General features: G+C 42.1%; 1 protein-coding gene across 1 annotated transcript; it reads right to left on the bottom strand.

The window, feature by feature from the left end:
- Positions 1–896: 896 nt before the first annotated feature.
- Mob4 (MOB family member 4, phocein) lies at positions 897–19,877 on the bottom strand. The gene is made up of 8 exons (XM_090354545.1): positions 19,768–19,877; positions 13,230–13,292; positions 12,127–12,227; positions 7,880–7,922; positions 7,648–7,734; positions 5,068–5,147; positions 1,734–1,845; positions 897–1,369 (listed from the first exon to the last, which is right to left on the bottom strand). Exons 1-8 carry the CDS (start codon positions 19,825–19,827, stop codon positions 1,238–1,240), a joined length of 678 nt encoding a protein of 225 aa, XP_090210671.1. The 5' UTR covers positions 19,828–19,877; the 3' UTR covers positions 897–1,237.
- Positions 19,878–21,664: the final 1,787 nt, after the last annotated feature.

Below are 21,664 nucleotides of genomic sequence, written 5' to 3'. Positions count from 1 at the left end.
AACTTTTTTACTCTAAATTAGTGCCTCATTACAACCATAAAACTTCCAGTGCTTTATGAAAAATGTCACCCAATAGATTATAGTATAAATATGCACTTGAATTCTGATGATGATGATACTGAATTATGACAAAGTACACAAATGTGTGACTACTTTTCAACAACACTGGGACTGTGAATTACTACAAATGACCTCATATGTGCATATATTTCAAACAAACTTTTGGGGAGAGGACAAAAAATAAATACTACAGTGTTTTTCCCCTCTACTTAATGCTGCCTATTGTTAGATAAAAAGATTAATATGACTAACAAGAAGATTCAAACTATATTGAGGATTATTTCTATGTAGTTAGAACAATTTCCCCAAATAAAGCAAGAGCCCATACCCACATAGTTTTTCTGTAGTGTAATATAATTGCTAGTATATCATATAATTTGTAAGCAATTAATACAAATATAAATAGGTATAAGCCACCAATGCCTGGTGAACAAACTTCTTGGCTAAATAGTATAGGGAGAAAACTAAGGGAAATGACAAGGGCAGGCTTCAATGGAACTTACATGCCTGCTTTATCTTCAACATCTGTACTTAATCAACTGCTGCAAAAAAGATCAATCTTTCTAAGTACACTGGCATGGAATATACTTTGTGTAGCACAGCAGGATTATTTCAATATTACAAATGCTTCCTTTGCATTTGTATTCATATAACCATATAGGCATATCAAAAACTACAAACAAAGTATTAAACCTTTCATCTCATTTTGGAAAAGTTAAGAGTTAAGATGTAATTATATACTACAGAATTTTCTAAAATCTCAAAACTCAGGGATAAAACCAAAGAAAAATATTGCTATCTCCTTAGTAAATGGCTATGTGAAACCTCAAGCTCATTTATCTCTTTTACAGATAGGTTTATTTGATGAGGATTGTGATCCAATGATTGTTTAGCAGCAATTTTACCAAACTGTAAATTCATTTATTAATAGGCATTATAAACAGATAATACTAATCTTATTTAAAAACCATGAGTGCCACACCAGTGAATATACAGCTCATGAATAACTTAAAAAGTTTTTCCCATTTTAAAAGGCAACACATAGCATACAAAATTCTATACTAGACAAAGAAGCTATAATATGGATACATGATTGATGTGTCTAAAATGATACATATATATACAGTACATAATTAATGTTAATTATGTGATCAGTACTTTTTTTCTATGATTCCTTTCATGCTTCACTTTCCCCAGAAACTGAATTCTGAACTTCCTCTTCTAAAATTGGTACAATCAGATTATCCTTGGACATCAAATTATACTTCATCACAAATTTAGTAAATCGATGACATAGAAATGTTTCATTCTGTAAAAAGGAAAAAAAAATCATTCTATTATCCAAAATGAAAAGGTAAAAATAGCATTAGCATATATTATTGTCATTGTGAAAAGAATGCATTAGGAGATGGCAAACAATATAAATGAGGATAATTATGATTAATGTGCTTTGTATGAATGTGTGGAAATAAGACATTCATATCTACTGAAATTTTTTTTTTAGGGAGGAAGGAAAATAAAAGCAAGTAATAGATGATATGAGATTAAAGTGATTGATTGCATCATATAGATGGAAATGTCACAATGAAACTTCCCTTGTATAACTAATATGTGCTTATATAAAACCCTAATTAAAAAAGAATGCATTAGAATAATTAGTAAAATATACTTACTTCATATTCATCGAATATCTGCCGGTGATGAAAATAAGCATGTGAAAATATTCTATAAATCCTACGACATACTGATCCTAGTTTTGCTACAGATGATTCTTTTATGCTAACCCTAGAAGTAGAAATAGCAGATATGAAAGAGCTAGATAAAATGTTGATCAAACTATAATTCAATCCTCTCAATTCACGAATGTGGAAACTGACAAATAAGCAAATCTGAAGATCACAAAAGGCCAATCTGAAGACCACAGTGCCAAGAACAGGCCTAGAGTCCTCAGCTACTCAAAGCATGTTAAAACATACCTTACTTCATACTTTGTAACACCACTAAAAGGAACCACTGTTTTGTCCTATAAAATTTAGGGCTGGGAGGGCAAGGGAAGGAAAAGGGAGACAAAAACATGAGAAGGGGAGGGCCAGGAGTTTGGCCTAGTGGTTAAAGTGCTTGCCTAGCATGCACGAAGACCCAGGTTTGATTCCTCAGTACCACATACATAGAAAAAAGCCGGAAGTGGTGCTGAGTCTCAAGTGGTAGAGTTCTAGCCTTGAGAAAGTCCAAGGACAGGGCTCAGGCCCTGAGCTCAAGCCCAGGACTAGCAAAAAAAAAAAAACATGAGAAGGGGTATCAATGTTTGGGAAGTAATACACTCATTACCTGATGAATGTAAATGCAACCCCTCTATACATTACCCAGGGGGAAAAAAAAAGGGCTGGGAATGTGGCTTAGTAGTAGAATGCTTGCCTAGCATGTGTGGAGCTCTGGGTTAGATTCCTCAGTATCACATAAACAGAAAAAGCCAGCACTGAGTTCAAGCCCCAGGACTGACCAAAAAAAATTTTTTTTCATTTTTATTTCTCTTTTGTTTTGAGAAATCAAAATATGCAGCATGAGCAGGTGGTTCATATTTTATAATGTGAGCTACTCATGAGGCTGAGATCTAGATGATCATCCAGGTTTAAGACCAGCCTGAAAGAAAGAAATCCATGAGATTCTCATCTTAATAAGCTAGCAGAAAGCTGATGTGTCTCAAGTAGTAGAGCCTCAACTATGATGGGGAAAAGCCTAGCAGCAGCATGAGACACATAATAACAAAAAGCATTAATTAATTTTTGCCAGTTCCAGGACCTGAACTCAGGGTCTGGGCTCTGTCCTTGAGCGTCTCTGTGCTCCCTTGAGCCACAGCAACACTTCACTTCATTCCTGTCTGGACTAGCAGCCTCTTGAGTAGCTAGATTACAAGAGTGAGCCCTTGGCACCTGGCTTTCTGGTATTTTTAAGTGTGTAAAATAAGGAAATATAGTATAATGAGGAAAAATAAAGCTGTTGCTTTTTTTTTTTTTTGCCAGTCCTGGGCTTGAGCTCAGGGCCTGAGCACTGTCCTTGGACTTTCTCAAGGCTAGAGCTCTACCACTTGAGCCACAGCACTACTTCCGACTTTTTTCTATGTATGTGGTACCAAGGAATTGAACCCGGGTCGTTGTGCATGCTAGGCAAGCACTCTACCACTAGGCCAAACTCCTGGTACGTTTTCCTTTTTAGTAGTATAGGGTTTGAAATCAGGGCCTTAAGCTTGCAAAGCACAAGCTCTATCACTTAGCCCACAGCACAGGCCTTTTTTGTTTTAGTTATTCTTTAGATGAGGTCTTATGCTTTTGTCCCACGTTGGTCTCACACTAATCCTCCTACTTATGCCTCCCAAATATCTGGGATCACTTATTTTTTAGATCGAGTCTGGATAACATTTTGCTCAGGCTGGCCTCAAGTCACAATCTTCCCAATCTCCACATCCCATGTAGCCTAGTGTAAGCCATCATTCCCAGCTTGCTTTTTTTAATATATTTTATTTTAGCAGTTTTTGGAGTCAAGTCATATAAGGGGAAGGGAAAAAAAAACACTCCAAATCTAGCCTGAGGTATGGTTTAAGTTGACTACTTGCCTTACAAATCTGAGTTCAACCCCAGTACCACTAAAAAACTTTAAAAAAAAGGGGCCAGGAGTTTGGCCTAGTGGTTAAAGTGCTTGCCTAGCATGCACAAAGACCCAGGTTCGATTCCTTGGTACCACATACATAGAAAAAAGCTGGAAATGGTGCTGAGGCTCAAGTGGTAGAGCTCTAGCCTTGAGAAAGTCCAAGGACAGTGCTCAGGCCCTGAGCTCAAGCCCAAGACTGGCAAAAAAAAAAAAAAAAAAAATCACCAAATCCTTGGCTGGGCACCAGGGGCTCACACCTGTAATCCTAGCTAACTCAGGAGGCTGAGATCTGAGGATCATAGATCGAAGCTAGCCCAGGCAGGGAAGTCCAAGAAACCCTTATCTCCAATTAACCACAGAAAAAGCCAAGGTGGTGCTGTAGTTCTACAGTGCTAACCTTTAGCAAAATGAGCTCAGGGCAGCACCCAGGACTAAGTTCCAGGCCCAGAAATTAAAAAAAAAAAAAAAGAAAAGAAAAGAAATCCCCAAATCCATTTACTTGTTAACAAATGCTACAGTATACTCATAAACCTCAGCGGTAATACATGCACAAGTTCTTCCTAAATCATTAGGGAAGAACAGAACAGGACTCCTCCAAAAGCAACCAGTCCAACCTAGGGAAGTCTGTTCTTTGGACATGCTGTTTGAGAGGAGGCTAAGGCTATCTATCAAAGATTCCAGTGAGCAAGCCACTCAGTATCTTAACTCTAAAGCTAGAGAGGGAGAACAATGGGAAATAACATACAGTATCAGCAATTAGCTTTGACTGAACTTTGATCTATGAACTTTGGAACCCAAGTCTTGCCACAACCCTAATTTCAAAATTTGTGTGATTTAAACAAGCCAATTAGAGCACGGCTTTAAAAAAAAAAAAAAAAAAAGCTGGGCACCAAAGTTTTGTACGTATAATTCTACCTACTCTGGAGGCTGAGACCTGAGGATCACAATTGAAGCCAGCCACAGCAGGAAAATCCTTTTAGACGCTTATCTCCAATAAACTACTCAGAAAAAGCTGGAAGTGGGCCTAGAGCACAGAGAGGTTCAGGGACAGAGCCCAAGTGCTGAGCTCAAGCTCCAGGACAGGCAAAAAAACAACCAACCAACCCAACTAATGTTAGTTCTTTTTTTTTTCCTTCCAGTCCTGGGGCTTGAACTCAAGGCCTGAGCACTGTCCTTGGGCTTGTTCTTCAAGGATAGAGATCTAAAAACTCGAGCCACCACTTCTGGCTTTTTTCCTATGTATGGGGTTCCAAGGAATCTAACCCAGGTCTTCATGCATGCTAGGCCAAACTCCCAGCCCCCTAATATTAGTTCTAAATGAAGCTCAAAGAATTTAACATCATGTTCGTAAGTTTCATTTACCTGCTGGGAAAATATTTATTACTATTCAGAAGACAGGCAGCACCATCAAGTGTGTGTCTAGTATAATCTATAGCAGGACACTAGAGAAGAAAAAAATAAATAAAAATCCATCAACCAAACTCCACATTTTAGATAGGCTATAATTATTATATAGGTATCTCACTGCAAAGACAGGACCTTAATAAAAAGTACCTTATAATTCCGGAATGACTGTAAATGTAATGTTATATTCATATAAACTATAAGATCATACATTAGAATAACACCATCTAGTTTCCCAGTGTCATTCTACATTGAGCCTAGAGGAAAACAATACTTAGAAGCAGGAAGAACACAATTATCTAGGCAGGCACACTCTATCACTGAGCTACACATCCAGTCCCAACAACCCAATTATCTAATCCAACCCTCTACCAGTATAATCTAGGAAAGTGAGGCTTTGAATAATCAATGGCTTAACTCATGGAGTTAGAGCCAGGTGCTGGTGGCTCAAGCCTGTAATCCTACCTACTCAGGAGGCTGAGCTCTGAGGATCACAGTTCAAAGCTAGCCTAGGCAGGAAAGTCTGTGAGACTCATGTTCAGCTGACCACTAGAAAATTGGAAGTGAGGGGCTGGGAATGTGACCTAGTGGACTGAGTAGCATGCACAAAGGTCTGGGTTTGATTCTTAAGTATCACATACATAGAAAAAGTGGTAGTGGTACTATGGCTCAAGTGGTAGAGCACTAGCCTTGAGAAAACCCAAGGACAGTGCTCAGGACCTGAGTTTAAACCCCAGGACTGGCCAAAAAGAAAAAAGGAAGTGAGGGGCCAGGAGTGTGGCTTAGTGATAGAGTGCTTATCTAATATGCATGAAGCCCTGGGCACAGAAAAAGCCAGAATTGGCCAGACATGGTGGCTCATGCTTATAATTGTAGCTACTCAGGAAATTGAAATCTGAGGATCGAGGTTCAAAGCCAGCCCAGGGACTAAAGTCCTGGAGACTCTTACCTCCAATTAATCATGGGGGGATGATTAGAAATTTCTCAGGGAGTCAACTAGAAGGAAAAATGACTTTAGCCTTACTCAGTAATTAAAATATTTTTCAGGTGCTGAGACTGAAGCTGTTATTTAAAAATGCAAATTAATGACTAGTAAACAGCTTAAAATAAGTGTCAGAGCAGACCTAGAAGTGTGGCTTAAGTGAGACAGAGCTTGTGTAAACTTCAAATTCAAACCACAGTAATGCAAAGAAGAAAAAAAATGTTAGCCAGGCGGTGGCAGGGCATTCCAGTAATGGTAGCTATTCAGGAGGCTTAGATCTAAGATTCCAAGTCAAAGCTAGCCCAGGCAAGAAAATCCTTGAGACTTTTATTTTCAATTAATTACCAAAAAAGCTGGAAGTGAAGCTGTGGCTAAGTGGTAGTACACTAACCTTCAGCAAAAAAAAAAAAAAAAAAAATCAGGGATAGCATGCAAAACCTGAATTTAAAACCCCAGGACAGGCCAAACCAAAGAAGAAGAAAAAGGAAGAAGAGAAAGAGGAAGAAGAGGAAGAAGAGGAGGAGGAAGAGGAAGAAAAGGAAAAGAAAAAGAAAAAGTGTCAGCTTGGAACTGGCGGCTCATACCTGTAATCCTCACCACTTAAAAGGCTGAGACCTGACCGCCCAGAGCATGGCCTAGTGTTAGTGTACCTAGCATACACTAAGACCCGGGTTCGATTCCTCAGTACCACATACACAGAAAAAGCCAGAAGTGGTGCTGTGGCTCAAGGGGTAGAGCGTTAGCCATGAGAAAGCCCAGGGGCAGTGCTCAGGCCCTGAGCTCAAGCCCAGGACTGGCAAAAAAAAAAAGAAAAAAGAAAAAAAAGGGCTGAGACCTGAGAATGTCCGTTTGAAACCAGCATGGAGGAAAAACTCAAGAAATTCCCATTTCTAATATTTCTAAATAACCAGCAAAAAAGCTTCAAATGGAGCTGTGTCTCAAATGCTAGAGCATTAGCCTTAAGCAAAAAAAGCTAAGGGACAACCCTCGGCCCAACAAACTCAATAAGAAAAGCAACATGAGTATTACTTAAGATATCAAAATAGAGCATGGCCTGGTGGCTCACACCTCTAATCCTAGCCACTCAGGAGGCTGAGATCTGAGGATCACTGTTCAAAGCAGCCTGGGAACTAAACACTCTTATCTCTAATTAGCCCCAAGAAAACTGAAAGTAGCACTGTGGCTCAAGGGGTAGGACAGAAGCTTTGAGTTGAAGAGCTCAGGGACAGCACCTAGGCACAGAGTCTAAGCCCTACAACTGACACACACAAAAAAGATATCAAAATAGGGCCAGAGACATTGCTCAATTAACAGAGCACCTACCAAGCACCATGACATCCTGAATTTGAAGAAAAGAAAGCAAAACTGAACAGTGAATTAAATTAAAACATCTAAAAGCTAGGGGCTAGGCACATGGTCTAGTGGTAGAGTGCTCCCCTGAGTTCAAACTCCAGGACTGGTTTAAAAAAAAAAAAAAAAAAAGCTGTCTATCAGTATCTTGAGATTTAGTTTAATTACTTATTCTATTACACAAAATAGATTTCATAAATCCTTACCTCTTTTGGAGTTTTATGAGCTGCACAAAGAAATATCCATTGTTCAGTTGCTGTCATTTGAGTACAAGTATCTGGATGGCATTCACTCTGTTAAAATAATTAATTTCTTAATATGTAATAACTACAAAGTTTGTCATAAAAACTAAAAACATTTCCATGTAAAGCCTTTCCATGGTCATAAAATTATTTTTAAAAAATCAGAATTTTCAGTTATAATTTAGCAAAGTATTACCTGAAGTTTGACAGCAAGTCCATTTAGTTCAAGGCAGAACTGCCTGGAAATACAAATATATAAATAAAAAATTACACTTCATTTATTTGTTTCCTTACTTACAATGGGGTTTTACTATTATTGCCCAGCTAGATGCAAATTCAGAGGTTCAATTAATCTTCCTGAAACAACAGATATACCACCCATAGTTTGTTTCTACAGTTAATATTTTATGTTTAATGTATTAAGTTTAAGATATTTAAGGTAAGTTAAAAACATTAACTGTAGAAAGAATTCTCCCTGGGCCCTGAGGGCTCAGGCCAGTAATTGTAACTATTTAGAAGGCTGAGATCTAAAATTCAAGGTTTGAAGCCTAGATTTACTTCTTGTGTACTAGAACTGAGCTTGAATTCAGAACCTTGCACTTTTTTTTTTTTTGGTCAGTTGCAGGACTTGAACTCAGGGTCTAGACACTGTCTGTAAGATGGTGCTTTTTTTCTTTTTCTTTTTTTTTTTGTCAGTCTCAAGCTTGAGCTCAGGGCCTCAGCACCACTTTTGGCTTTTTTCTAAGTATGTGGTACCAAGGAATTGAACCTGGGTCTTTGTGCATGCTAGGCAAGCACTTTACCACTAGGCCAAACTCTCGGCCCTAAGATGGTGCTTTTTGTTCAAAGCTAGTACTCAACCATTTTGAGTCACAGAGACATTTCTGATTTTCTAAGGGTTAACTGGAGGTCAGAGAGTCTGGGCTGGCTCTGAACTGTGATTCTCAGTTTTTAGCCTCCTGAGTAGCTAAGACTATAGGTGTAAACCATTGGCAGCCTTGTGCTCTATTTTTTTTCTTTTTTTTTTTTTTAGGTGGGTCATGGGGCTTGAACTTGGTCTGGGCGCTGTCCCTGAGCTCTTCAGTTCAAGACTACCAACCTACCCCTGGGCCTGGGCATTGTCCCTGAGCTCTTCAGCTCTAGGCTACCGCCCTACCCTTGAGCCAAGCCCCATTTCCCATTTCCTAGAGGTTAACTGGAGATAAAGAGAATCAGGTCCTTTTGTGCCGGGCTGGCTTTCAACCTTGATCCTCAGCGTCTGAGAAGCTAGGATTACAGGCATGAGCTACCCACGCCTGGCCCTTGTGTTCTTTCTTGCTTAGCTTTTTCACTTACAGTTGGCACTACCATTTAGGTCATCCCTCTATTTCTAGCTTTTTGCTGGCTAATTAGAGCTAAGTTTCTTGGATTTATCTTACTGAGCTGGCTTTGAACTATGGTCCTCAGGTTTCAGACTCTTGAGTAGCTAGGATTATAAACATGAGACTCTAGTGCCTGGCTAAGACATTTTTTTAAATATAGTTGTCCAAATATTGAATGTGGGTCCTCTAAAAACCCATCTAGTAGTCTACTAAATAAATAAAATCAAAAAGGGCTGGAGGGCTTGACTCAAGTTGTAGAGCACTTGCCTATTAAGTGTAAGACCCTGAGTTCAAACCCAGTATAATAACAACAAAGTTAACCCCATCTATTTATGTCGTCATTCTTCTTATTCATAAGATATAATTAAAAGCACAAAAATGTTTATTTTGATTACAATTAATCTATATTACCAAAAGGAAGATCAGAAATGTCTAACTGTTCAAAAGTCATTTATCAGTGACTTTGCCACTTCAGCTACAGCTCCACTTCCAACTGGCAGTTCCACTGCCAGGCCTGGGACTTGAACTCAGAGCCTGAGCACTGTCCTTGGACACTTTTGTTCAAGGCTAGTGCTCTGCCACTTGAGCCACTTCCAACTTTTTCTGAGTATGTGGTACTGAGGCATTAAATCCAGGGCTGAGATCTGAGGATCATGGTTCAAAGCCAGCCCGGGCACTAAAGTCTATGAGACTCTTTTTTTTTCCCCCCAGTCCTAGGCCATGAACTCAAGGCCTGAACATTGTCCTTGGGCTTTCTCAAGGCTAGAGCAGTACCACTAGAGCCATAGCACCATTTCCAGCTTTTTTTCTATATATGTGCTACCGAGGAATCGAACCCGGGTTTCATGCATGCTAAGCAAGCACTGTTAGAACTAGGCCAAACTCTTATCTCCAATTAACTTCAGAAAACTGGAAGTGGCGCTGTGGCTCAAGGGGTAGGGTAATAGCCTTAAGCTGAAGAGCTTAGAGACAGCAAGCACCCCAAGCCCAGAGTTCAAATCCCACAACCAGGAAAAAAAAGTCTCACAGACTAATCAGCTTGGGCTGACTTGGAACCTCAATCCTCAGATAAGAAATAAAGTTACGGGGCCGGGAGTTTGGCCTAGTGGTTAAAGTGCTTGCCTAGCATGCATGAAGACCTGGGTTCGATTCCTCGGTACCACATACATAGAAAAAAGCCGGAAGTGGTGCTGAGGCTCAAGTGGTAGAGCTCTAGCCTTGAGAAAGTCCAAGGACAGTGCTCAGGCCCTGAGCTCAAGCCCAGGACTGGCAAAAAAAAAAAAAAAAGAAATAAAGTTACTTGAAATGGAAATAACAGTCATGATTGAAAGACATGACTAAGTCAGGTACAGTAGTTCACATCTATAATCCTAGTTACTTAGAAAGCTGAGATTTGAAGCTAGCCCAGGAACACAAACCTTGAGACTCTAATCCCCAACTAAATACCAGAAAGCCAGAAGGGAGTGGGCACAGTGACTCATGCCTATAATCCTAGTTACTTAGGAAGCTGAGATCTGAGGATTGTGGTTCAAAGCCAGTCACAACAGGAAGACCTGTGGGACTCTTATATCCAATTAACTACCTCAAAAGCCAGAAGTGGAGCTGTGGTTCAAGTAGTACAGCACTAGCCTTGAGCAAAAAAGCTCAGGGATACCATCCAGGCCGAGTTCAAGCCTAGGACACACGGACGGACACACGGACACACACACACACACACACACACACACACACACACACACACGATTTGAGCTGTGGCTCAAATGGCAGACCACCAACCTTGAGCAAAAAAGCAAAGCAAAAGGTCAGCACCAAGGCCCAAGTTCAAGTTCCAGTACTAGCACATACACAAGAAAAGTGTTGGGAGTTAGAGCAATGGTACAGTGTCAGCCATAAGTTAAAAAGCCAAGTGATGTTATGAGACCCAGAGTTCAAGTCCCAGTATGAGCACACACATGTATACATGTACACAAGAGATAAGAAAAGTATGTAACGACCAGGAGTGTGGACTAGTGGTAGAGTGCTTGCCTAGCAAGCCGTGGGTTTGATTCCTCGATACCACATACTCAGAAAAAGCCAGAAGTGGTGCTATGGCTCAAGTGGTAGAGCACTAGCCTTTATAAAGCTTAAGGACAGTGCCCCAGGTTCAAGCCCCAGGACTGGGGAAAAAAAATATGTAAAAATTTAGCAAGGCCCAAATCTATTCTTTTCTGACAACTGACTTTGCAGTATAACTTGATGTGGAAACAGCTAGTAAAAACAAATCTAAGACGCAAAATTCAGCTACTTCAGAGGTGAAGGCAGGAGGATCCTGAGTTTGAGGTGAGCCTGAGGAAAGTAAGGAAGATCCCATTTCAGAAACAAAACTGGGAACATAGCTCAAGTGATACAGTGTTTACCTACTGTGTTCAAAGACCTGGTTCAATCCCTAGTAGTAAAAAATAAATTTGAAAAAGACACAAAAGCTGGGCACTAGTGCCTCATACTTATAATCCTAGCTACTCAGGAGACTGAAATCTGAGGATCTCAGTTTGAAGCCTGCTCAGGGATAAAAGTCCCCTGAGACTCTAATCTCCAACTGATCTGAAAAACTAGTAGTAGAGCTGTAGCTTAAAGTAGGAGACTGTTAGCCTTGAGCAAAAAAGCTCAGGGATAATGCCCAGGTCCTGAGTTCACAACTGACAAAAAAAAAAAAAGAGACACAAAAGTTTTAGAATTTAGCTGGGTGGGGTGGCTCACACCTGTAATCCTAGGTACTCAGGAGGCTGAGATCTGAGGACAGCTGTTCAAAGCCAGCCAGGGCACTAAAGTCTAAAGTCTATGAGACTCTTATTTCCAATTAACCACCAGAAAACCAGAAGGAGCACTGTGGCGTAAGGGATAGGGTAGGGTGGTAGCCTTGAGCTGAAGAGCTCAGGGAAAGGGCCCAGGCCCAGAATTCAAGACCCATGACTGACCAAAAAAAAAAAGGCTTTAGAATCTGGCCTTTCATCTTGAGTAATACAAAGTTTTGCTTATGGTTGGTAATTACCATTAGTAAAGCATATTTTTCCTTGTGTTACTATGACATATCATAAAGACTTACCTTAAGTGTTCATACTTCCATACACCTTCATCTTGGCCTTCAGGTGGTTCAAGAATTTTGTCAATATTAGAGCAATCTGCCCTTATGTTCTGTTGAATATACTATGAACAAAGCAGTTCTTATGGTTACAGTATTATATGGTAAATTTCACACTAAATATATGTAACTTTTTGTAACTGCTTCTATGATTCAAATTTTGGATTATCTAATACTAAAAGAAAACCAAATTTAGACTCAACAGTAGGTAAGAAGAAAAGCTGTAACCCTTATATATCTGCATTCAACAGCATTGTTGCGTATCTGGCAAAATTAGCACTGGGATCAAAACTGCAGTTCAAAACTTTCATATGAGGGCTGGGAGTTGGCCTCGTGGTAGAGCACCTGCCTAGCATGCATGATTCCTCCGTACTACGCAAACACAGAAAAAGCCAGAACTGGTGCTGTGGCTCAAGTAGTAGAGCTCTAGCCTTGAGAAAGCCCAAGGACAATGCTCAGGCCTTGAGTTCAAGACCCAGAATTGATAAAAAAAACAAAAAACCAAAAACGTTCATAGGAACAGACATAAAATACAGACCATGTAAACGTAACTGTGGCCAATTATATGACTGTGCTTATATGAAGTGTCTAAGAATATGTAAATCTACAGATAGAAAAAGACTAGTAAATTACCTAATCTTATAGAGAAGAAAGGCAGAGTAGAAAAATGATTGCTAATGAATGAGAAGTTATACACTTTATACAGTTTTAAACCTCAGAAGAGAATTGATGATTTACATATTTTAAATGACTGTTTATATGGTAGACTATCCTGACAAAAGTGATTGTTGTTGTTTTTTAAATGACAAACAAACTGGGCATGGTGGCAGATACCTGAAATCCTAGTACTCAGGAGGCTGAGTGAGGATGATTCAGGAGCCAGTAGCACCTGCGTTTTTGTTGTTTTTAGTACCAATACTGGAACCTGACTCAAGGCATCAAAGCTCCCATTTACCTTTTTCATTCAAGGCTGGTGCTCTAATCACTCCAGTCACACTTGCACTCCTACCAATATTTAACTATACCAAAGTTTAGATTAATGGATTAAAAAAAAAAAATTTTATTACCTGCTGAACAGCAAGCGTACTATCCATTTCATCAAATGATTCATCAGGCCAATTATAGAAATCCTATAAAAGTAAGCCCATGATTAAAGCACATACAAAGCTACAAAGATGATGCATTAATGTTATTACTATTAAGTCTCAATAAAGAAACAAAGTTCACATTAGAAGAGAAGAAAAAACTTTATTTTTTTTTTTGCGCTGTCCCTGAGCTCTTCAGCTCAAGGACACCACCCTACTCCTGGAGCCAGAGCCCCACTTCCTGTTTTCGAGTAATTAATTGGAAATAAAAGTCTCACGTTCTCTAGTGCCTGAGCTGACTTTGAACCAGGTGTGAGCCACAGCACCAGGCTTAGGAAGAAAATGCTTTTACAATGACTACCAATGAAATAAGTTAAAGGAATTTTAGTCAATAGTCTTTTTTTTTCTTTCTTTCTTTCTTTTTTTTTTTGCCAGTCCTGGGCTTGAGCTCAGGGCTTGAGCACTGTCCTTGGACTTTCTCAAGGCTAGCACTCTACCACTTGAGCTTCAGCACCACTTCCGGCTTTTTGCTATGTATGTGGGGTACCAAGGAATCGAACCCAGGTCTTCGTGCATGCTAGGCAAGCACTCTACCACTAGGCCAAACTCCCGGCCCCTTAGTCAATAGTCTTAAATGAATACTACTAAAGTTTTTTTGGTTTTTGTTTTGCCAGTCCTAGGGTTTGAACTTAAGGCCTGAGCACTGTCACTGGGCTTTCTCAAGGCTAGAGCTCTACCACTTGAGCCACAGCATCACTTCTGGCTTTTTCTATGTATGGGTTCCAAGGAATCGAACCCAGATCTTTGTGCATGCTAGGCAAGCACTCTTACCACTAGGCCATACTCCTAGCCCTACTATTATTATTATTTTGCCAGTCCTGGTGCTTGAAATCAGGGCCTGAGCACTGTCCTTGGGGTTCTCAAAGCTAGAGCTCTACCACTAGAGCCACAGCACCACTTCTGGCTTTTTTCTATGTATGTGGTACTGAGGAATTGAACCTGGGTCTTCATGCATGTTAGGCCAGCCCCCACTATTTTTCCAACCACAAATCCCTCAAATGTGGTTCCCATTCACTTTCATGTATCAGTTAACTAGGAAGATGCCTATCACTTTTTCACTTGTGATGGCAAAACACCTCCAAAAAAGCTGCACTGAAACAAAAATCTTCAAGCCAAGCACCAGTGTCACCTACAACCCTAGCTATTCAGGAGGTAGTGATCTGAGGATCAGTGATGTAAGATTTGAAGCCAGCCTGGACAGAAAAAAAATCTTTGAGATTTCATCTGAAAAGAAACAGAAACAAAGCCAGGCTAGAGATATGGCTCAAGAGGTAGACAGCCAGAATTGCAAATGGCTCTCACCTATAATCCTAGCTATCCTAGAAGCTGCAATCAAAGGATCTTAGTTCAAAGCTTTCTCAGGCAGAAAAGTCCATGAGACTTATCTCCAATTAATCACAGAAAAAGCTGGAGTGCAGCAGTGGCTCAAGTGATAAGAGTGTTAGCCTTGAGCTGAAGACCTCAGGGATAGTGCCCAGTGGTAGAGTGTTTGCATAGCATGCATGAAGACCCAGGTTCAATTTCTCGGTATCACATACATAGAAAAAAGCTGGAAGTGGTGCTGTGGTTCAAATGGCAGAACACTAACACTGAGAAAAAAAAAGCCCATGGGACAGTGCTCAGACCCTGAGTGCAAGCCCCAGGACTGGCGCAAAAAAAAAAAGGCAGAGGGCCAACCATAAGCAAAAAAATGAAATCCTGAGTTCAATCACTGGCACACTATCCAAAAAAGAAAAAAACAAAACAACTAAAACTCTTCAGGAGTATGGCCTAGTGGTAGAGTGCTTGCCTGAGCATGCACAAAGCCATGGGTTCAATTCCTTGGTACCACATACACAGGAAAAGCCTGAAGTGGTATTGTGGCTCAAGGGTACAGTGCTAACCTTGAGAAAGTTCAAGGTTGCAGGCCTTGAGTTCAAGCCCCACGACTGGTTTAAAAAAAGGGAGGGAGGACACAGGAGTTTGGCCTACTGGTAGAGTGCTTACCTAGCATGCACAAAAACACTGGGGTTCAATTCCTCTGTACCACATACACAGAAGCTGGAAGTGGTGCTGTGGCTGAAGTGGTAGAGCCCTAGCCTTGAGAAAGTCCAAAGACAGTGTTCAGGCTAGGACTGGGGGAAAAAAAAATCTCCAGACACCAAAATCCTAAGTCATTTTTTTTTTAACCTAAACAGCTAGCATTAGTAGCTAATTTATAGCTTCATTTAAGTGCTAGGCAGGTGTTATAAATCACTATTCCAATAACCAGACAGACATGTTTAAAGATATATTAACCAGATGCTAGTAGCTTGTGCCTGTAATCATAGCTTTTGAGGAAGTTCAGATCTGAGGATCGGTGTAAGTTCAGATCTGAGGATTGAAGTTTGAAGCTAGCCCATAAGAAAGCCATTGTAACTCTTCCTTTTAACCAAAAAGCTAGAAGAGGAGCTGTGGTTCACGTGATAGATTTCCAGCCTTAAATACAAAAGCTCAGGGACAGTATCTGGACTGTGTTCAAGCTCTAGGACCAGCACCAGTAAAAAAAAAGGGGGTAAGGGGTGAGGGAGGAATAGGGCAGGGTTACACAGGGTTGGGAACGGAAGTGGAAGGGAAGGGATAAGCAATGGTTATTTAGAGCTGGGAATTACTGGGGTTCCCCTAGTAGTAGAATGCTAGGCATGAACAAGGACCTGGGTTCAGTCACCAGCAACGAGGAACTGAGGGGAGTTATCCTAATAATTACTTACAGGGTGTGTGTGTGTGTGTGTGTATTTTTGTTGTTGTTCGGTCGTGGGACTTGAACTCTGGGCCTGGGCACTGTCCCTGAACTCTTCAGCTCAAGGCTACCACCCTACCCTTTGAGTCACAGAGCCATTTCTGGTTTTCTGGTGGTTAACTGGAGATAAGAGTCTCTCGGACTTTAGTGCCCCGGCCGGCTCTTAACCTCGATCCTCAGATCTCAGCCTCCTGAGTGGCTAGGATTACAGGTGTGAGCCACCACACCCAACTTTAAGGTATATTTTTGTGGCATACCTTACTTTTGAATCTTTTACAGGCAATAGAATTCATAGATATTTCCCTACGTGACAAACAACAACCTTTCCATTTGATTTTTCAGCAACATTTCCCTAAGTATTCTTAATAGGCTGCACAATTCCCAACATATATTTTATTCCCTAATAATGTCTGGGCATGAGGGAATAGGAGTAAATCAAGTTACCTATAAATCTTTATCAATCAACACAGGCTATATCTTTTTTTTTTTTAATATTCACAGAACTCTTTCCTCTCTCTCTCCCCTCCCCCCCTCTGATGACAGTCCTGAGACTTGGACCTCAGGGTTCCAGCACTATCCCTGAACCTTTTGCTCAAGGCTAATGTTCTACCACTTGAGCCACAGCTCCATTTCCATCACACAGATTAATCTTCAAAAACGTTTAAACTCATACTTATGGATATAATGCTCATATGGTAAAAAAAAAAAAAAAAGAAAAACAATAATCACATTTTGGGGTGAGTGGGATTAAGAAGATAGGAAAACCTAGAGAAATACAATTCAACTATGTCACTGACATCTTAGTTTCCTATCTTTCTCGTTGGTAGTGAGATTTGGACTAACATCCATGCACTTGTTGGATAGGCACTCTACTGCTTCAGTCACATCCTTCCTTCAGCATCAACTTCTTAGTTTTAAGGGTGATGGGTTTAACTTTTTAAGTTTTTTAAACAGTACCTTTTTCATGTTTTGCTGTTGTTGTTGGGGGGCGGGGGGTCAGTTGTGGGGCTAGGGCACTATCCCTGAGCCTCTTTGTGCTCAAGGTTAGTGCTCTACATTTGAGCCACAGCACCATTTCCAGTTTTTGAGTGGTTAATGGGGGACTTTTCTGCCCAGGCTGGCTATGAATTGGGATCCTTAGATCTCAGCCTCCTGAGTAACTACTTTTGACTATTCTTTTGCTATAAATAAATAAATTGGGCCAGGTGCCAGTGGTATGTGTGTATAATCCTAGCTACTCAGGAGACTGAGCTCCAAAGATCACTGCTTGAAGCTAGTCCTATCAGTAAAGTCCAAGAGACTCTTACCTCCAATTAACCACTGAAAAGCCAGAAGTGGAGCTGTGGCTAAAGTGGTACAGTGCTAGCCCTGAGGGAAGAAAATGCTCAGAGTTCAAAACTTAACTAAAGCCCAAAGTTCAGTCCTCAGAACCAGCATAAACTCATCTGTGCACATACACATACATACATACACACACACCAAAAGAAACTGAAAAAATAGGATACAAAAATCCTTGAGAGGCCTGAGAGTTTGGCCTAGTGGTAAAGTGCTTGCCTAGCATGCACAGAGACCCAGGTTCCATTCCTTTGTACCACATAAATAGAAAAAGCTGGAAGTGATGCTGTGGCTCAAGTGGTAGAGCTCTATCCTTGAGAAAGCCCAAGGACGATGCTCAAGCCCTGAGTTCAAGCCTCAGGACTGGCAAAAAAAAAAAAAAAAAAAAAAGTCCATGAGAGGGCTGGGAATATGGCTTTGTGGTAGAGTGGTTCACAGCTAGGCATAAATAGGAAGATAGAGGTACAGTTGGGCCTGGGAAAATGCAAGACCCCATTTGAAAAACTAAAGCACAAAAAGCTAGGAACATGGCTCAAGTGGTAGAGCCCTGCAAATGGAAGTCCCTGAGTTCAAATTCTAGTACCACTAAAGAGCAAATATACAGGGTATTATTCAGAAATGAAATGTTTTGCCTCATGAACTGAATATATTTTAAAGAAACAAAAAAAAAATCCATCTTACTATTCTCACTTAATCCAGTCAACATTAACTGAAAACCAACTATGTGTCTGTGTTCCAGACTAACCAACTTAGGCAGGAAGATACTGCACCTCTCTATTATAGCTCTAACTATACCATTTTGGAGTGGGTCTGTCTCACTGGAGGAAATGCATGTGATTAACAAGAAATAAGGCTGCCATCTCCTGAAGTCTTTTTCTTTCAGTCTGTACCATAATGTACAACAGTGCAAAAGTTATTTTCTCAGGTAACTTACTTGTACCACAGCAAACAGACATGCCATAATAGTTAAGACAAATTTTCAAAATTAAGAACTGCTGGCTCAGTGACACAGTGCATGTCTGTCATGCAAGAAGCTCAATTCCCAGGACCAAACATACCTATGTGTTAATGTATGTTTTTCATGTATGTTTTTCATAGATGTATATATATGGAAAAAAATACAAAGATGATCACTTAAGAAAATAATCAGAAACAATGTTGCCATAAAACAAGAAGTAGTTATCTAATGAAAGAACATTTAGAAGGAATTAAAATTTTGGAAGGAGTAGATTTAAAAAAATCCACATAACATACAAATTTCCGGCATATGAAGACAAAAGGTGCCTGTAGAAGTAACTGAAAATTGAAGTGCCTCTATTATAAGATTTCCAAGAGACAATTCTACAATTCAGTAGAAGAAATCTCTTGAAAAGGTCACCAGTGAGTTAAAACTCAGGACCCTATGTAACCTTAGGCAATTCTGTAGGGTTGTTTCCCGTCTAAATCTACACATTCTCTTTGAAAGTCTTCCCACAGTTCTGTAAGGAAAATGAAAAGTCTGTTCTCATGCTTTTAGCTCATGTCTTCTTTTTTCACTGACCACTCTCCTTTAAAACTTGTCCGGATTTTACACTATCCACGACAAGCCAATTCGGCTGGCAGATCAAGCAGGTCAACTTTGAATGTCAACGTGACTGTCCACTAACAGGAAGCATCCAGGAGTTTGCGAATACTACCTTGGTGACGGGTGATAAGAGAGCATCATCAGCTCGTCCCTCGTCTAGTCTTCACACCTATTAACAGGAGGCTTCGCCAGGAATGGCAAGTCGCGACCTGGCGAATGCGAACTGGCTCAACCTGAGCACAGCTGCAGGGGAGCCGAAGGGAGTGACGCTCGGCGGGCAAACAACAGGAGAAGCGAGAAGCCACCGCCTCTCGCATCCGGCTAGACAAGCTGGCTGGGAGCGGACAGGCAGGTACGTCACCGAGCGAGCGGGCACCAGCGGGGAGGAGGAGGGCCGTGCTGACTCCCCCCGACCCCTTCTCCGAGGCCCCGGCCCTCGGGAAACCCCGGGGTCTCCACCTGGCCCGCCGCGCGCGACCCGCCCGCGCCAGTCAGGTGGAACGAGCCGACGAGCCGCGGGGCCCTGGGGCTCGGTGGGCACCGCCGCGCCGCCCCGCGCGCGCCGCCCCCCATGCCCTCCCCGCCCCGGTCCGCGCTTTGCAGGCCTCGAGGGCGGCCGCCGCCGGCCGAGCCCACAAGAAGGGGCTGTGGCTCCGGAAGAGCAGGCCGGGCACCAACGTTCCCGTCCGCCCGCCCGCCCGCCTTCCGCGCGGGCCTGGTCTCCCCTCGTCGATCGCAGGCCTGCAGGCGCGGAGTGTCTCGGCACCGACAGTTCCCTGGCAGAAAAGGTGCCAAGATGGTACCTGTGCCTTCGTGCCCGGCCTATTCCGCCTCAGCACTGCCGTCCCCTCCGCCATGACCATAGTGCCTGAGTCCGGACGCCTGGTGTCGGTACCCGGATGTAAGGGACGGCTGCTTGCGCGAGGGGCGGGGCGCAGCGGCGCGCTGAGTCCCGATTCCGGGGAGGGGCGGCACCTGGGGAACAGCCGCAGCCCGCGCGGGGCAGGTCGGGAAAATAGGGAGGAGCCAGGGTAGGGCCGGCCCGGCGGGGGGAATTATGAAGAATGGAACAGCCGGCGAGAGCCGCGGCCCGTCGAATGGGCGGGGCAGGAGGTCGGGGGTCGGAGCCGTTTCCGGAGCGGGGGATTGCAGCTTGTCTCCGTGGGTGGGCGCTGCGACTGTGCACGGTTACGTCACGCACCGGTGCTCGTCCTTGGCCTCTCGTTAGTTACACACTGCAAGGACAGTTTGCACAATGGCGACTGTTTCTGTAAACCCATGTGCCAGCAAGTACCTAAAAGAAGTCCAGTTCTCTCCCAAATCTGCCTGCGAAGATGTTACAGAATCTGCATGACAGCAACCCAGTCTGAAATCAGATGGAAGTTTTGTCGCTGACTACAAAGCCAAGGACCTCCCGGGCCCGGAGCGTGGCCTAGGGGTAGAGTGCTTGCCTAGCATGCTTGAAGCCAACTCCTAGGTTAAAATTAATTACATCAGGGCCAGGAGTTTGACCTAGGTGGTAGAATGTTTGCCTAGCATGCATAAAGACTCAGGTTCGATTTCTCCGTACCACATACCTAGAAAAAAAAAAAGCCAAAGTGGTGCTGAGGTTCAAGTGGTAGAGCTCTAGCCTTGAGAAAGGCCAAGAACAGGGCTCAGGCCCTGAACTCAAGCCCAGAATTGGCAAAAATAAATAAAATAAAAAATAAGTCCCAGGACACAGAAAAAGCCAGGAGTGGAGCTGTAACTCAAGTGGTAGAGCCCTAGCCTTGTGAAAGCTCAAGGACAGTGCCCAGGCCGTGAGTGCCCAAGCCCCAGGACTGACGAAAGAAAGAAAGAAAGAAAGAAAGAAAGAAAGAAAGAAAGAAAGAAAGAAAGAAAGAAAGAAAGAAAGAAAGAAAGAAAGAAAGAAAGAAAGGCCGGGAGTTTGGCCTAGTGGTAGTGCTTGCCTAGCATGCAAGAAGACCCGGATTGGAGTCTTTGGTACCACATACACAGAAAAAGACGGAAGTGGTGCTGTAGCTCAAGCAGCCGAGTGTTAACCTTGAAAAATCCAAAGGACAATGCCCAGGCCCTGAGTTCAATCCCCAAGACTGGGGGAGAGAGAGAGAGTCTTAATTCATTTTTTAACACCAATTCCAAGATATTAAAAGAATTTAACCTTTCATCAAATATTCATTAAGTCTCACTATGTAGCAGGCACTGAGAAGCATAAAAAGGCTGGAAAAAGAAGTGGCTCTGTGGTTCAAAGTGGTAGAGAGCTAGCCTTAAGCAAAAAAGCCCAGGCTCAGAGTTCAAGCCCCCATGACTGGCCCAAAAAAAGTCCATGATAGCCAGGAGGCTGAGATTTGAGGATCCAGTTCAAAGCCAGCCTGGGTAAGAATGTCCATGAGACTGATCTCCAGTTGATCACAAGAAAACTGGAGGTGATGTTGACTCAAAGCCTTGATTGGAAAAGCTCAGGGACAGCATTCAGACCCTGAGCTCAAGCTTCAGGATAGACCAAAAACAACAACAACAACAAAGTCTGGGCCTGTAATTTTAGCTACTCAGGAGGCTGAGATCTGAGGAATGTGGTTTGAAGCCAGCCCAGGCAGAAAAGTCCCCATGAGACTTTTATCTCCAATAATCTGCTCAAAAAAGCCAGAAGGGCTGGGCACTAGTGGCTCACACCTGTAATCCTAGCTACTCAAGAGGCTG

The sequence above is a fragment of the Megascapheus bottae genome, chromosome 21 (genome assembly GCF_031878675.1).
Source record: "Megascapheus bottae isolate mThoBot1 chromosome 21, mThoBot2.hap1, whole genome shotgun sequence".
NCBI lineage: Eukaryota > Metazoa > Chordata > Mammalia > Rodentia > Geomyidae > Megascapheus > Megascapheus bottae.
The sequence above is the reverse complement of the archived record's forward strand: the minus strand, read 5'-3'. Positions and strand labels throughout refer to the sequence as shown.

Bases quoted from the DNA above. Each gene is read 5' to 3' on its own strand.
- Mob4 (XM_090354545.1), bottom strand. From the start codon at position 19,827: ATGGTCATGGCGGAGGGGACGGCAGTGCTGAGGCGGAATAGGCCGGGC. The intron at 7,923-12,126 runs GTAAGTCTTTAT...TTGTATTTCCAG, and splicing joins TGGAAGTATGAACACTTAAG to GCAGTTCTGCCTTGAACTAA. The intron at 5,148-7,647 runs GTAAGGATTTAT...TTTCTTCTCTAG, and splicing joins CTCATAAAACTCCAAAAGAG to TGTCCTGCTATAGATTATAC.